This window comes from Cebidichthys violaceus, unplaced genomic scaffold, assembly GCF_023349555.1.
Source record: "Cebidichthys violaceus isolate CVI_PGR_0920_01 unplaced genomic scaffold, fCebVio1.0.p SCAF_20, whole genome shotgun sequence".
NCBI lineage: Eukaryota > Metazoa > Chordata > Actinopteri > Perciformes > Stichaeidae > Cebidichthys > Cebidichthys violaceus.
The window spans coordinates 8,379,842-8,393,660 of NW_027176373.1; the positions used below are offsets into that span (position 1 = coordinate 8,379,842).

At 39.8% G+C, this 13,819-nt stretch overlaps 1 protein-coding gene across 1 annotated transcript in view; it reads left to right on the forward strand.

Moving 5' to 3' along the window:
* The window catches only part of LOC137876455 (replication protein A 70 kDa DNA-binding subunit-like), a 44,094-nt gene extending 30,574 nt beyond the window's left edge, over positions 1 to 13,520 (forward strand). The window contains exons 14-17 of the mRNA XM_068716051.1: positions 5,982 to 6,158; positions 6,323 to 6,430; positions 6,577 to 6,663; positions 12,770 to 13,520. Coding sequence (XP_068572152.1) covers positions 5,982 to 6,158; positions 6,323 to 6,430; positions 6,577 to 6,663; positions 12,770 to 12,871 — 474 coding nt within the window. The 3' untranslated portion in view covers positions 12,872 to 13,520. The remainder of the gene's footprint in view (positions 1 to 5,981; positions 6,159 to 6,322; positions 6,431 to 6,576; positions 6,664 to 12,769) is intronic.
* Positions 13,521 to 13,819: the final 299 nt, after the last annotated feature.

Consider the following 13,819-nt stretch of genomic DNA (forward strand, 5'->3'; position numbering starts at 1 on the left):
TCTTCATTTCACTGATTGTGTTGCATTTACATTATTTGTTTCCTTGGCTTTGGTATTAGATTGATTTTAAACACTTGCACGATCAGTGCAGTCCGCAATAAAAGGTCCATAATAACAACGAATGTCACTAATGTGTATGTCACATAAAAAACTTTGACACCAACTATTTAACTTTTGTTTTATATGACTTAAGTTTTGAGAGAACAGGGGATCTACAGTAGATCAGGTGGAAATGAATCATTTGCATGGCAGTATTATTTGGATCTCTGAGCCGGTTCTTTATGAAAACTTTAATATGCGTCAGAAAATCCTTCTTTCACTTGGGCAGCTGGCTGGCTACTGTTTGAAGCATAGCTACAGCACAACAGAGTTTGATAGCAGAAAATCGTTCAGTAAGCACTGTAAACACAGGGTTTTGAGAATCAAAGAGTTAGAGCTTTACTGTTTAAATCCGAAGTTTTGCAGTAACACAGGAACAAATCCATTATGTTGACGGACTTGCAACAAGAGCGTGACTCTCGCATTTTCTTAACATATTTTACTTACATGCTCTTTCTATGGCTTATGCTTTCTCCGGCCGCACATACAGTATAACCCACAGCTGAATTAATCTCGAAGCATCTCTGAGAATTGTAGGAAATTACACATATGGACATCAGGCTTGCTAAAAACAACCCTCGCTACCAAACATTATACGGGGTCATAACACTGAACAGTTTAATGGCCTTTGTTTAGCCATATAGAGATTACGCTGATGGCCTCTTGTTTAAAACCAGAGAAGGTTTTGTGTGAACAGACATGGATTTTGTCCGTCTCGTTTAAATGTAAGCATTTAGCCAAACATAAATCCACAGTCAGTCTTCCATTCATTGTAAATAGAGCTGTTTTAGGCTGTGCCTTTCTTTGACTTCATGGATTAGAGTCATGGTTCCCTTGTTTTAGCTGTGGGAGAGAGATAGTGATGCTCACATATTCGCAGGAATGGTTGAACTACCACATGTTGGAGCATGTGAGAACTCTCAAATTGAAACTTTTGCCATTTTAAGAAGTGTCAAGGCACAGAATAATGCAACACTTTCGACTAAAAGTAGAGGGAATGGAGGTGGTGTGTGCCACTCATAAACGTTCCATCTAATTAATTAGGTTTATCTCCGACTAGTCTCTCTCATCCCTCATGTTAAATTAGAAGCCACTTACGAGTAGCTTCAAGATCAATGTCGTTTCTGATGAAAATTTCTAATTATGTGTTGGAGTTGAGGAAGCCTATAGGGCATAACATTACCAGAAGGGAAGTAGTGCAAACTGAGAATGTGGGAGAGTGAGAGATGGGGAAGAAAATCAAGGCACTTAAACTTCATGGATGGAAGGGAACAAGGCCACAGGAAAAAAAAAAAAATAAAACAGAGTGAAGAGTGTGGCAACTAAGAAAGAGAAGTGACGAGGGTTATTTAGAAAATGATACACATGATTAACTGGCAGCTGTGAGGAGTGTTTAAAAATGAGAATGTGTTAACAATTCAAGCACAGCTTTCTTTTCACTTTCTATTTTTGTTTTTTTACCTTCACTTATTCTCTTTGTCTTCTCCTCTTTTCTCTCCCTGTGAACCTCAACCGTTCCTGTAACTGAATGGCTTTAAGGAAGAGGTTGTCTATCACACACTGAGGCTGCTGCTTCCATAATAATAATGGAATCCAAGTCATTAGCTTATACTTTGAAGGAATCTAATTTGACATTGTACCTGTTTGCCTCTACGTGTGTGTATACAAGCCATTTCTAATGTGTGTGTGTGTGTGTGTGTGTGTGTGTGTGTGTGTGTGTGTGTGTGTGTGTGTGTGTGTGTGTGTGTGTGTGTGTGTGTGAGTGAGGGTTTTGGGACGAGCATTAAAGTTGGCATGTGCAGCCACGTCAATTATGTGAAGTAGATTTTCACTTGGTTGCCCTTCCACATACAAAATTTAATTGCATTTAGGTGCCAGAAGGTGACACAGGGATTTGGTGTGATAAGAATGAAAACAATTTTCAGACTGTTAGGTGTGTGTGTGTGTGTGTGTGTGTGTGTGTGTGTGTGTGTGTGTGTGTGTGTGTGTGTGTGTGTGTGTGTGTGTGTGTGTGTGTGTGTGAGAGAATCTTTAGGGAAGTCTTGCACATATTTTAGTGTTTGTGTCTGTGTGCAGCATTAGTCATGCTGCTCTTCCAGGTTCTCCTCAGTGTGCTTAAGGGTTAAGACTTTGGGTTAAGATTTTGCCTTAAGGCTTCTGTGTACACACCGAAATACTGAGGGAGACAAAAGAGACACAGAAGATGAAGAAGAAAGGGAGAGATGATGACAAACGAAGGGGGATTCATTTTGAGTGGTCTACTTGTGATGGAAGCGCTACAGTCCAGATCCTGCTGACCTCTATCCTCACATTCTCTGTAGCATCTGCCAACATCACGAGCCTTCAACAAGCCCCCAAAGAAAGTGTCCTGTTCTGTTCTTTTCTTCCTGCCACGTCCACCCTCCTACCACCTTCCCCACCCATCGCTTTCCCACCTCTTCAGCCCTCGAGCACTCCAATCTGCCCAAGTCGGCAAAATGTGATGAGGCAGGCACGCGGGCGGAAACATAGGAGTGGAGTGTTGTCGGCGGATTGAGGGGGTGATGGCTGTTGCTAACGGGAGAAATTTTCCTAATTAAAAGAACCTTCTTACCAAGTGTTTCCGGGGGTTCTCGCTATGTGTGGCATGGGCACTGGGTAGATTAGATGGGTGGACAGATTATGAGGATGTGAGTCAATGTTAGCTAGCGGGAAGAAAGTGTCGGAGAGCTCTAAGTCTGACTGACAGTATCTGCAGAGGTCGTGGGGACACAGGACAACATCAATCATCTCACAAGGGAGGCAGAGAACACAATGGCCTTTTCACATTCAAAGCTCTTTCTGCATACTTTACAGAAAGTGTGGGTTGTATAACGGTGGCAGCATTGCTCAGTCAGTGTGTGTGAAGTTGGCCGGCGTCCTAGAGAGAGTCTTTGATAGACTCATTTAGGCCAACATTAGTAATGAGTCTGGCCCAGCGCTCGCTTGTAGTTGTTGTTTAGAATGCATTTTAAATGCTGGCTGTAATTCCAATGTCTTGTTCAAGGCCTGCTCTCCTGGTACAAAGAAATACCCTCTGGTGAAGCTTGGAAAAATGATTTTTTTTTGTGTGTGTGGTTTCTTACATGTGTATGTATATGGTATTTTACAGCATTGTGCTCATTTATATCCATATGAGTGTGTTTGCATGCAGGCATCTACATGTGCGCGCCTCTTCCCAATGAGACACACTTCAACTGCTGTGTGCATTCTTCTTATTTATATTTATGGTAATTGAATGCTGTGCTTCTCCACAGGATGAGAGAACAGCATCCCCCCCCCCCCCCCCCCCCCCGAGTTAGCATTTCTTTCCTTTTTTTAGCTGTTGATTTTACACAGTGTGAGTTCTGCTGCTTTAGGTGCTAATATCTGTTTAAATTACCGCAACATCGCTGCATTTTAATTTGATTCTCTTTGACTGTTTACGTTTTAATTTAAATTCATAACTGAAAGTAGTTTAGCCCATTCTATCTGTATTGCAAATGTGTACGTTTACACAGTTCTGTGTGTGTGTGTGTGTGTGTGTGTGTGTGTGTGCGTGTGCGTGCGTGCATTATCACAATTTATGTGTTAGAGAGGGAGAAAGGGTTTCGTCTCATCTTGCATCTATTATGCATAGAACTCTCAAACTCCCTCTGCTCTCTTTTTAAACAGTTCCAAGATTGTTTGGAAGTCAAATAGAGATGTGTAAACAGCGTGCATCTACCAGCTGGACTGACTCGTTGGCAACAGTTTTACTGATGATACCAAGTTGTTGTTTTTTTAAATTGTATTTAATGTTTCTCTTTTCACCCTAAGCAGCTTATTTATTCACATTATTAAAACTGTTGAAGGATGGCCTGCCTGCACTCGAAGCAGCACTTTTGCTCTTCCTCATCTCTTCCTATTTGTTCACTTGAGTTTGATGGGCTTTGGTTTCATGACATTTTCTGTGTGCTACAAATTTAAGATATAAAAATACCAATAGTGATTATACAAGAAAATGACAAAAGAATACTTGTACCATTTTGTTGAGAACAGAGCAAACACTTTAAGGTTTGACGAGTTCATGTTTATCTCTAATGTTGTGCTGTTTGACGTGATTGTCATGAACCTTTCCGGCACACTTTACCGATGGTAGCATTGTCTTGTTCACCCATCGCCTGAAGCTACATGATGGTCATAATGAATGAACATGGCCTGTACGGTTATTACCATGCATGCCGTGCATTGCCTCATGTGGTTGACTGAACTTGTTGGAACTAGAATTCATCAAACCAGACAAAGTTTTTTTTCAGTTGACAGTTGTTTTTTTTCTGATGTTTCTTCGCCCACTGGAAATGTGTCATAGTGGGCAGGAGAGCTACCCTTTAATCTGATGTTGTACCCCAGCAGAAAGGAGTTTAAAGCTTTGCGTGTGCTGAAGTGTATCATCGGACCCAACCACTGTTTTGTGATATTAACTCTTGTACTGTGAACTAGTGAAGCCTCATTGTGTTCTTGCAGCCTGAGCCACCTGGCGTCTTGTTCATTTAACAAGATGCAGCCTCCTACATACACTACACAAACACTTTGATGGGGTCTCTGGTTCCTGTCCAGTCATCGTACCGCTTTTTAAAAGATTTGTGCTTTTGAAAAGCTTAGCAACATCTTTTGCAATGCTCAGACTTGTTCTCCTGGCATACAAAAACCTGAATTTTTAAAGTCTGTAAAATCACACCTGTTTATAACCCTTTCAATGTGTGGGTTCTTTTTGTTGATCATCCAGACCCAAAATGAGACAAAGATGGTACCTCAACCAGTACCTACAAATTCTGTAATTAGTTTTTAAAAATGAGCCAGCTAGAAGTACTGAATGAAAAATGACAAATAATTTTATGTAAGCATAACTGGACTTGATTAATTTACTAAGAATAGCTTAGTAATATTAGTTAGAAAATAATAGTACTTGATAATTATCTGTGGAATGGTCGTAGGGGCATCTGGCATATTACTCATGTGGCCTCTCAAATACAGCCAGAAAGGAGAAGAGGTTTATGTCTGTCAAGAGGTTTAGGCTTGAATTCTCCATGCAATTGTTTTTTTTTTTATTTTCACATTGACAATGGAAATGAAAATGTCTTGGTAACACAGTTTCACTCAAGTCTAAAACTCTGAAAAAAATGTATGTACTGAAATTTTAATGAACCAAGGCTATAAGGCAGTCACAAGGGCTGCTGCAGTTATCTTCTGCTTTTAACATCTGCCAGTACTACGAGCAACTGGCAACACATTCAAAGGCTGACAGTTAAACAGGCAAACTAAATGATCCATAACAATGGTACCCTAATTCTTCCTTTATCATCACTTCCTTCCTCCCGCCGCAGTCATCCTGTATTTTGTCAATTTACCACATTTTTTGTGACTTGAATTATGCTTTTGAAGGTCAATGTTAATTGGCTTGTGAATCATACTGCTACGTTGTCTTTTCTCCCTGCTCCAGCGGGACTAATTTCACTGTTGCATTTACTGCAATGTTCTTAAAATATGTCTGGTCAGGATTTGGTTCAGGCACGTCATTTGACCAGAAAGCTACCTTCATATTCTCCAAGCAGGTGCAACTGGGTTTTACAAAGTCTAGAATAACATACATCTATAATTAGGTTTAAATTATTGTAATTATATTTTAAGGTCTGCTTTGGTAGACCTTTGCAGGTTAGATTTCTCCTCCGCACAATATTGTCTTAAGTGGCAGCACCTGCAAATTTACTGCAGCTTCTTAGACGTTCAAATTGCAACAGTTTGATGTCATTTGGTAGTTTTTTTTTATTGATCTCGAAGCTCTAATTCCCATAGTTAGATTTTTTATTTTTTTTTCCTCACCCATTTTTGCTCTCTCCTCTCAGGCAGACTATTTCAGCTGTGTGGCGACAGTGCTGTACATTCGTAAGGAGAATTGTCTGTACCAGGCCTGTCCATCTGCAGACTGCAACAAGAAGGTCGTCGACCAACAGAACGGACTGTACCGCTGCGAAAAGTGTAACAGAGAGTTCCCCAACTTCAAATACAGACTCCTACTTTCTGTAAGTGCATAAAGTGCACATCGTTTACGCTCGTTTGTCACACATGCTGTGCCACTGACTTTGAGGAAAATTGTAATTTATGTGATCAGACATACACACTCAAACGTACACACATGAATAATCTCTCGCCCTTTCATCATCTCTCTCTCTCTCTTGACTCTCAGGCCAACTTAGCAGACTTCGGGGATAACCAGTGGGTGACATGCTTCCAGGAGACAGCTGAGGTCCTGTTAGGTCACAGTGCAGAAACACTGGGACAGCTCAGAGACACAGTGAGAGACACACACACACACACACACACACACACACACACACACACACACACACCCAAGGATATGCTACCACGCACTGTTTCCTGTAAACCTTTGGCCCTGACTTTGTATTTACATTGTTGTGTGTGTGTGTTTGTGCTCGTAAGGATGAAACTGCATTCGATGAAGTCTTTCAGAAAACCAACTTCACAACTCATGTCTTCAGAAACCGAGTCAAGCTGGAGACATACAACGTAAGTTGCCTTAAACACGAGCACAATACAATTTGATGCAATGCAATTTAGTTTACCAGGAATAAAAGAGCAGAATATAATGACGTACAGTGGTGCTCGTCATTGTCCTGCAAGCTGTGAGAAATGTTTTAATGATCTCTACATGCAGGAATACTTGAACCTCATTGGTGAATGCATATCTGTCCCAAACAGCTCTCTTTTCGCTGTTTTGAACAAATACACCAGCAGTACACTATTAATAGTTCTGGGAAAATGGACTCTAAAAATAACCAGGATTGAAAACAAGTGCCATTGTTGTAAAAACAGTAGATGGTCTTTTTTAGGGTCAGTTTCACAATCGAACCCAAAACTACCGGCTGCAGCATATACAGTAGACTTAAGGTGTGTGTGTGTGTGTGTGTGTGTGTGTGTGTGTGTGTGTGTGTGTGTGTGTGTGTGTGTGTGTGTGTGTGTGTGTGTGTGTTAAAGCAGTTCCTTTTTATATGACAGTTGCCTTATTTTAGTTCTAAAATTGTAATTGGAAATTGCAGCACTTAATATTTGTCAATCATACAAGGTTGTTATTGGCTGAAAAAGTAGAACCTCCTGAAGTTTTTTGGTGACTGATGAAGGACTTTGGTTGCAACATGATGAGGAGGCAAAGCTTGTGGTTTTTGCTGATTTAGTATTTTGATTGGCACAAAGTTTTTATGGCTCAGCAGCGGTTGCAGGCAGAGGTGGGAGGGATTCTTTCCAAGAAGTGAAAGCGCTACAAGGAGCTTGCTTAGTGAAATCCTCACAGTGAATACAACAAAGAAGAAGTGAACATTTATTGTTTTATGCGCTGCATCCCCTCGTGTTGAGCATGATACATTGAGGTGTGTTTTAATGAATAGGCTGCCTGCTTGCCATCCATGAATTTGTAACAACCAGACTCGTCGTCGGTTATTATCTTCGGCTGAACTGCCGTCCCAAGCATGTAAAACCACTAAACAAGATGCGCAAAATGCAATATAATCATAACGCACTGTCAGTCACACAACATGAATCCAAAACCATTTCAATTAGTATCACAGTGACAAGGGAGTTGTTATGTATCCACCAGTGCATTTTGGGTAACCGAAAACAAATACAGCTGTGGATTCATTTCTCTTAATTAGGCACTAATTAGCATTTAGCTATTGTCTGTCTAAGCCTAATTAGCTTAATTATTCAGTGGCTAATTTGATACTGGCGGCACATGCCGAGAGTCAGTAGAATGATTGAAATGTAGGATGAGCTCTGAACGGTCTGTGTCCCGACCCCAAGAAAACCTACAAGGAACGCTATGCAAAGATTATCAATCGTTCTTTATAGGCTGGAAAATGATGTAGAACCCTTTTTGAGGCGGAGTTACACAAAGTCTACGGAAAGTATTGACATTGACGAGGAATGTTCACTCACAAAATGAAATAGTCTTGACCGTCTGTTTACAGTAAATGTCAGCAGAGCATGCCAGAATTTGAAGCAGAGAAAGTGAGACCGATGCATTATTTAGAAAAATGTTAATGCTACACCACGCCCCCCCCCCCCCCCCCCCTCCAAAAAAAAATCTACAGCTATAATCGTGAAAACATGTAATGTGTTTTAGTTGTCTAATTGATGCTGCTGCTCTAAACGATGAAGCTGCTAATCCCACATCAAAGGTGAGGAGCAGAAGTGTGCCAAACACCAGAAAAGTGCTGAATGTGTTGGTGACATTTTTAGGAACTGATGTCAATAACACCAACACTATACAGGTACAAATTCAAATAGTTTCCTTCACCTTTTGATTTATTTTTATTTATTGCCCAAAAGGAACAACATAAAAATTGATAATTTCAGTATGCCACAAAGTAGAGATAATGAGGTTTGAGCAGATGCATGTTCTACACAGAGCTCATCAATAGATTCAGGTTTTATTTTCAGTGGGTGTCAGTCAAAGTTTACTGTTTTTGTTTCAAAACTTGTGATTCAAATAGATGAGCACAGAACAGAAAAAGAGAGTATGTGATCTTCAGTTCTTTCCCATAGACTTTTGAGTGTAACACCAGACAAAAAAGATCAACCTACCACAGTGTCTTCATAAAAATAGAACAATGCAATGACATGTCAGAGCTTAACAAGATTAATGAAGTAACACAATTTGTGCTTTGTCATTTTTCATAACAAGGACACAGATAAAGAAGCACTGTGCTCAGGAGCATATTTTAAAGTTGCGGTTTGTTCCCTTGCATAGAAACTCAAGTTTTAATTATTTTAGGGCCGAGCAGAGATGATAAACTACCAATTTTTGACTTAACAAGCACAGTGCATTTTAAGTTTTGAGCCATCAACGACCAACTTAAAAAGCACAAGCCTTTAGCTTAATGTTACACAGCTGGTGATAATACAAGATTTGAACTTCATTGCCATTGTGATATGCTGCATACATGTATATGAAGGAAATTTCATCTCTGCATTTAACCCATCCTAAACATTTAAGAGCAGTGGGCTGCTGTGAAGTGCCCGGGAAGCAACATAGGGTTCAGTGCTCAAGGACACTTCAGCACATGGACCATCTAGGATGGTGACTGAACCATCAACCTTGTGGTTAAGGGATAATCTGCTCCCTCCACTGAGCCACAGTCGCCCTCCTTCCACTGGTGCGGCAGTCGTTACTTCCTCTCTTGATGTTCCAACCTAATATAGCATGTTTGTGTAATAATGACTGTCTGTAGGTGTCGGGCACTGGCAAAAGCTCGTAGGCACAGACAATAAGTGAAATAATAAATAAATAAATTGCAGATATAAAGGCAGGCATCTTCAGTTTCCTGAAGAAGAAAACATTCATATGGTTGCACTCAGCTGTTCAAATAAAAGAGTGAAAATAGAGAGCTAAGGAGAGAAGTTCAGGTTCCCTGCCTGCTTTTCTCACCTTTGCACGCCTGTCCAGCCCTGCGTGAAGTGGACTTGATTGTCATATTGTCGGTTTTGAAAAGATACCAAAAATGTGGGAAGCAGCCAACCCCCCCAAGTCAGGCGTCGGAAAGGTGTGCAGTGAGAGGATTTCAGACGCTGTTCGGCCATCCAACAAGCACTTCTGTTGAAGCATACGGGCCCCTTATCAGTATTGTAGTGAGTCCGGAGCTTTGAAGATTGGAGCATTTGATGTTCCACACAGGAAGTGATTGTTTTTTTATGTTTAGGCAGCAGCTCCATCCTTCTGTTTAGATAGAATATATATATATTTTTTTTAAGTCACATTTTCCACCTTGATAGTTTATGATGTAGGAACAGCTGTTGAACTTTAATGACATCTGGTTTAAACCTAAAACTGATAAATATACAAATAACATTTAGGGTGTAGATTAGAGTCTAAACCAATATACCAAAAAATGCAATATAGTATTTAAATAAAATTCCGTCTTGACTGTCATGTTTCATTAAGGTGGAGCCCCACAGAGGCCCGAGAGTGGGCAGTGAATCAGCGATTCCGTGTAGTAGAGGCTCATCTCTTCTCATAGTGGAGTTAATGGAATTCAGATGATGGTAATGATCGGATTTAGCCTGAAGGATTGGATTTTCTGAGCTCAAATGACGGCATTTTTCCCATAAACATCTTATCTGCATTTGTTTAAAAGGCTACCAAAGATGATTAATGCACTTAGAATTTAGGAAAGTGTATCTGATTTCCAACTAATAACTAGATGCAATATATTGAGTCCCAGTTCTGGTGAGTCCATTCCAAGCTGGATGGTTGTTAGTTTGAAATATACTGTATTAATAATGTATGTAGACGTATAAGGTTTGTGTGCGTGAGTCTGAAGTGAATGAATGGATTTATTCTCAATGAATACATTAGTGTCAGAGGCAGGCCATTGAGAGCCACACACACACACACACACACACACACTCTACATCATCAACAAACCACACTCTTGGTAATCCTTGTCAGCATCACATTCGGGTCTTTTCGCCGTCCTTGTGCACGTGTAAAGGGTTGAGAAGATTCTTATATGGCTGAAGGTGAAAGCCACCAGTGTAAATGATGCACAGAAATATTCCTTGAGGCGGCCACTCAAAGCCTTTATGAATATGAACATTTACATAATTGGTTCTGTTACTTTCTTCTATAACTCGTATCTGACAATGAGCATTCATGACTGGGTGGGTGAAACGATTATCAAAGACACTTAACGATACAGCAGCCTTTCAGTATACTTTTGATGAAGCTCATTGTGTTAATTCAACTTGACAGAAGATAGTTCATGGCACTCTTTAAAACAAATAGGGCTGCTGTATTGTAATCAGTGCTGTTTCTGTATTTTATCCATTGTTTATGTCACATCTAGCGATGGTGCCAACTTTTAATGTTGATAAGATAAATAGATAATGATGTAACTGTAAAATATACAGGATACAATAAGCTACAGCTACGTTAGCAGTTGTTTAAGGCTGTGCCTACAGCGGTGCTTTGAGCAACATGCTAACAATAACAATGCTGCGATTCTGGTGTTTAACAGGTAAAATGTTAACTATGTTCAACAACTTAGTTAAACATCGGTTTATTGTATTCTTTACACTTTAATTATCCAAATTTCTCGGCAAGGATCCTCAGTTTCATGTAATTTTGTTGTTCAGTACAGTATCTCATTGATTCTCTGTGAGGCACTAAAAGGTGTGTGTCGGCTATTCTTCTGTTGCGTGTGTGTGATGGTGTGTGTTTTTTAGTTTTGTCCATGTGCCAGCATCCAGAAGTCTTCGAGGAAAAAACCCACCATCTGAAATTGAGTCGGCGGATAGAGGTTGAATGTTCGGCCCCTGGGTAATTGTTTTCTCCAGATGTGATTGGAATATTAGTATACACGCATTAAATTAACGAGCCGTCGGTCACACAGTTTCCCCTTCTTTGGAAGACCATTATTTTTAAATAAGTTGTCACCTTTTGTCAAGTGGAACCTTTGTCTCGACAGCCCCCCGTATTGTTTAATTTTCCTGCTGTCCTCGGGTAGATGCAAATTGAAAATACTAATAGAGGTGTTAAACCATATATAAGATAATGGGCAAATGTTAAGTCCTTGATGCTGGTTATGCTGGCTGAATTGCTAATTGATTAATGATTTGTCGTGGGATTATTACTTTGAGTGAGTTTATAATGGAAATGAGCTTTTGGCTTTCTGTCTTTGTGAGAAACCCCCACATTATTTGATATGTGATGTGAATTACATCCCGCTGATGGTGGCTGTTCCTACATACATGCACATTATAATAATTGATTCTCATGTGGCATTATATGTGTACTCTTCTTGAACAATAATGCGCAATAAGTGAAATTAGAACATACTTTCATTATTTTTTCTCTTTTTAATGAAAGATAAAAACTGACTAAACATGCTGCTTTTGTGGACTTTTAGAAGTGGTACATTCCACCTCTTACACACTCTTCCCTCACAGACTGCAGTCACCACAGAGGTTTATATATAGACCCATGTTTGTTGAAAAATCCTTGAATTCATCATTTGTATCTACAGAGGTATCTGTAGTGTACAGCAGTGGTTCCCACAGTGGGTGCCTTGGTGACAAGCGAAGGACGCTGCAAGATTTCTTTATTTAATTATTTGTTTATTGTGCGAAGCTTAAGTTTCACCACATATTAAGTCTTCCATTAACTAAATTCTTTTACATTCACAAACATTTAAAAACAGAAGAACAAAGCAATACATAACAAAATCATCGTATCGTCAGTTTTCTAGGTGTGCAGTTAAAAATAGTGACCGTCCGTGCAAGAAAAAAAATGTGTCCATATTAAAAAAGCTCAAAGAAATGCTGATACAGATGTTGCCTGTGAAATTCCTATGAAGGTGTGCCGTAGTTAAAAAAAATTGGGACCACTGATTGACAGAAAGTCCTGTCCGGACCAGCCAATAGACCGTTCAGTACTCCACCGTGTAAGTAGTGGCTTACACCATTGGCACAGACCATTTAAACACATCCTCTTACAGACTCCTGTTGGTTTCAGTGCATTCTCTAACAGCATTTATTTCTTGAATGATGCTAACCATAGAGACTTGAAACGTCTATTCATCAGATGTTGCTGCACTTAACTCCAGATTTTCCTTCCCCTCAGGATGAGAGTCGTGTGAAGGTAACCGTCATGGAAGTCCAGCCGATCGACCACAGGGAATACAGCAGGAGGCTCCTCAGTAACATCCGCAAATTGGCCAGCTGAATATAGTCCCAGTCATCCACACGGCTGCCTGGTGATTAAACATGTCTTCTGCTGGTCTCTGACTAGTGTCCGACTTTTTCCGACATCGAGCGTATCTGACGGAGGCAGCGGGGCGGTCAGTGATTCATCTGATTTAAATGGCAGCCGAACAAAAGACTGATATTTAGTTGTTCACTTCAACAGGCCATTTGTGAAACAATGGAACATGATGGAAATGACTTTTACCATTTTAATTTGTTGACATTTTAACAACGAGCTTTCACTATTTGATTACACATAACTGTGTTTGAGATCTACACACATTTTTACCGTAATTCATGTGTCGTACATGCTCCCACGGGTTTCTCTTTTTTTTTTAATACAAATGATTCATCTTTGTTTCACATCTGTGGTGGTGATGCTCAGTGTTAGTTGAGTAAGACATAGATGAGTCAGATTTGATTTAATTTTCATTGTTCTGTTTTAAATATGAAAGTGTGGCCAAAGTGCGTGGGAGATTCACGTGTTGGCATTTGTTTTAACTTTCTTACTGACCGTTTCTTCAGCTTGTTAAAATTATTCTTTGAATTTAAAAAAAGTGTTTGGTTAGTTTCTGCACCTCCAAAAATGTCAAAAAAGAAAAAGGGATTAAAAGGATGTCTGAATGAAATCAGTGTTTGTCTTTATCACTGTTACACAATCACAACTCTTGAAGAGCAATGAATTTGATTTCCCCAAATCCTCCTCACCCAAACGTCACATCTTTTGTATTTCACGTGTGTGAATAGAAAATTAGGCATTGAGGTTTATCAAGCTGAGGGATTTACTGACCACCCATCAGCTACTTTAGCCTCAATAACTGCACACAAACAAGCCAGTGTGGAATTTTAGCAAAGACCTAAATACATTTCAAACAATACATTTTTTTATTGATTAATCCATCCAATTATTTATTTTTATCATCAGAGA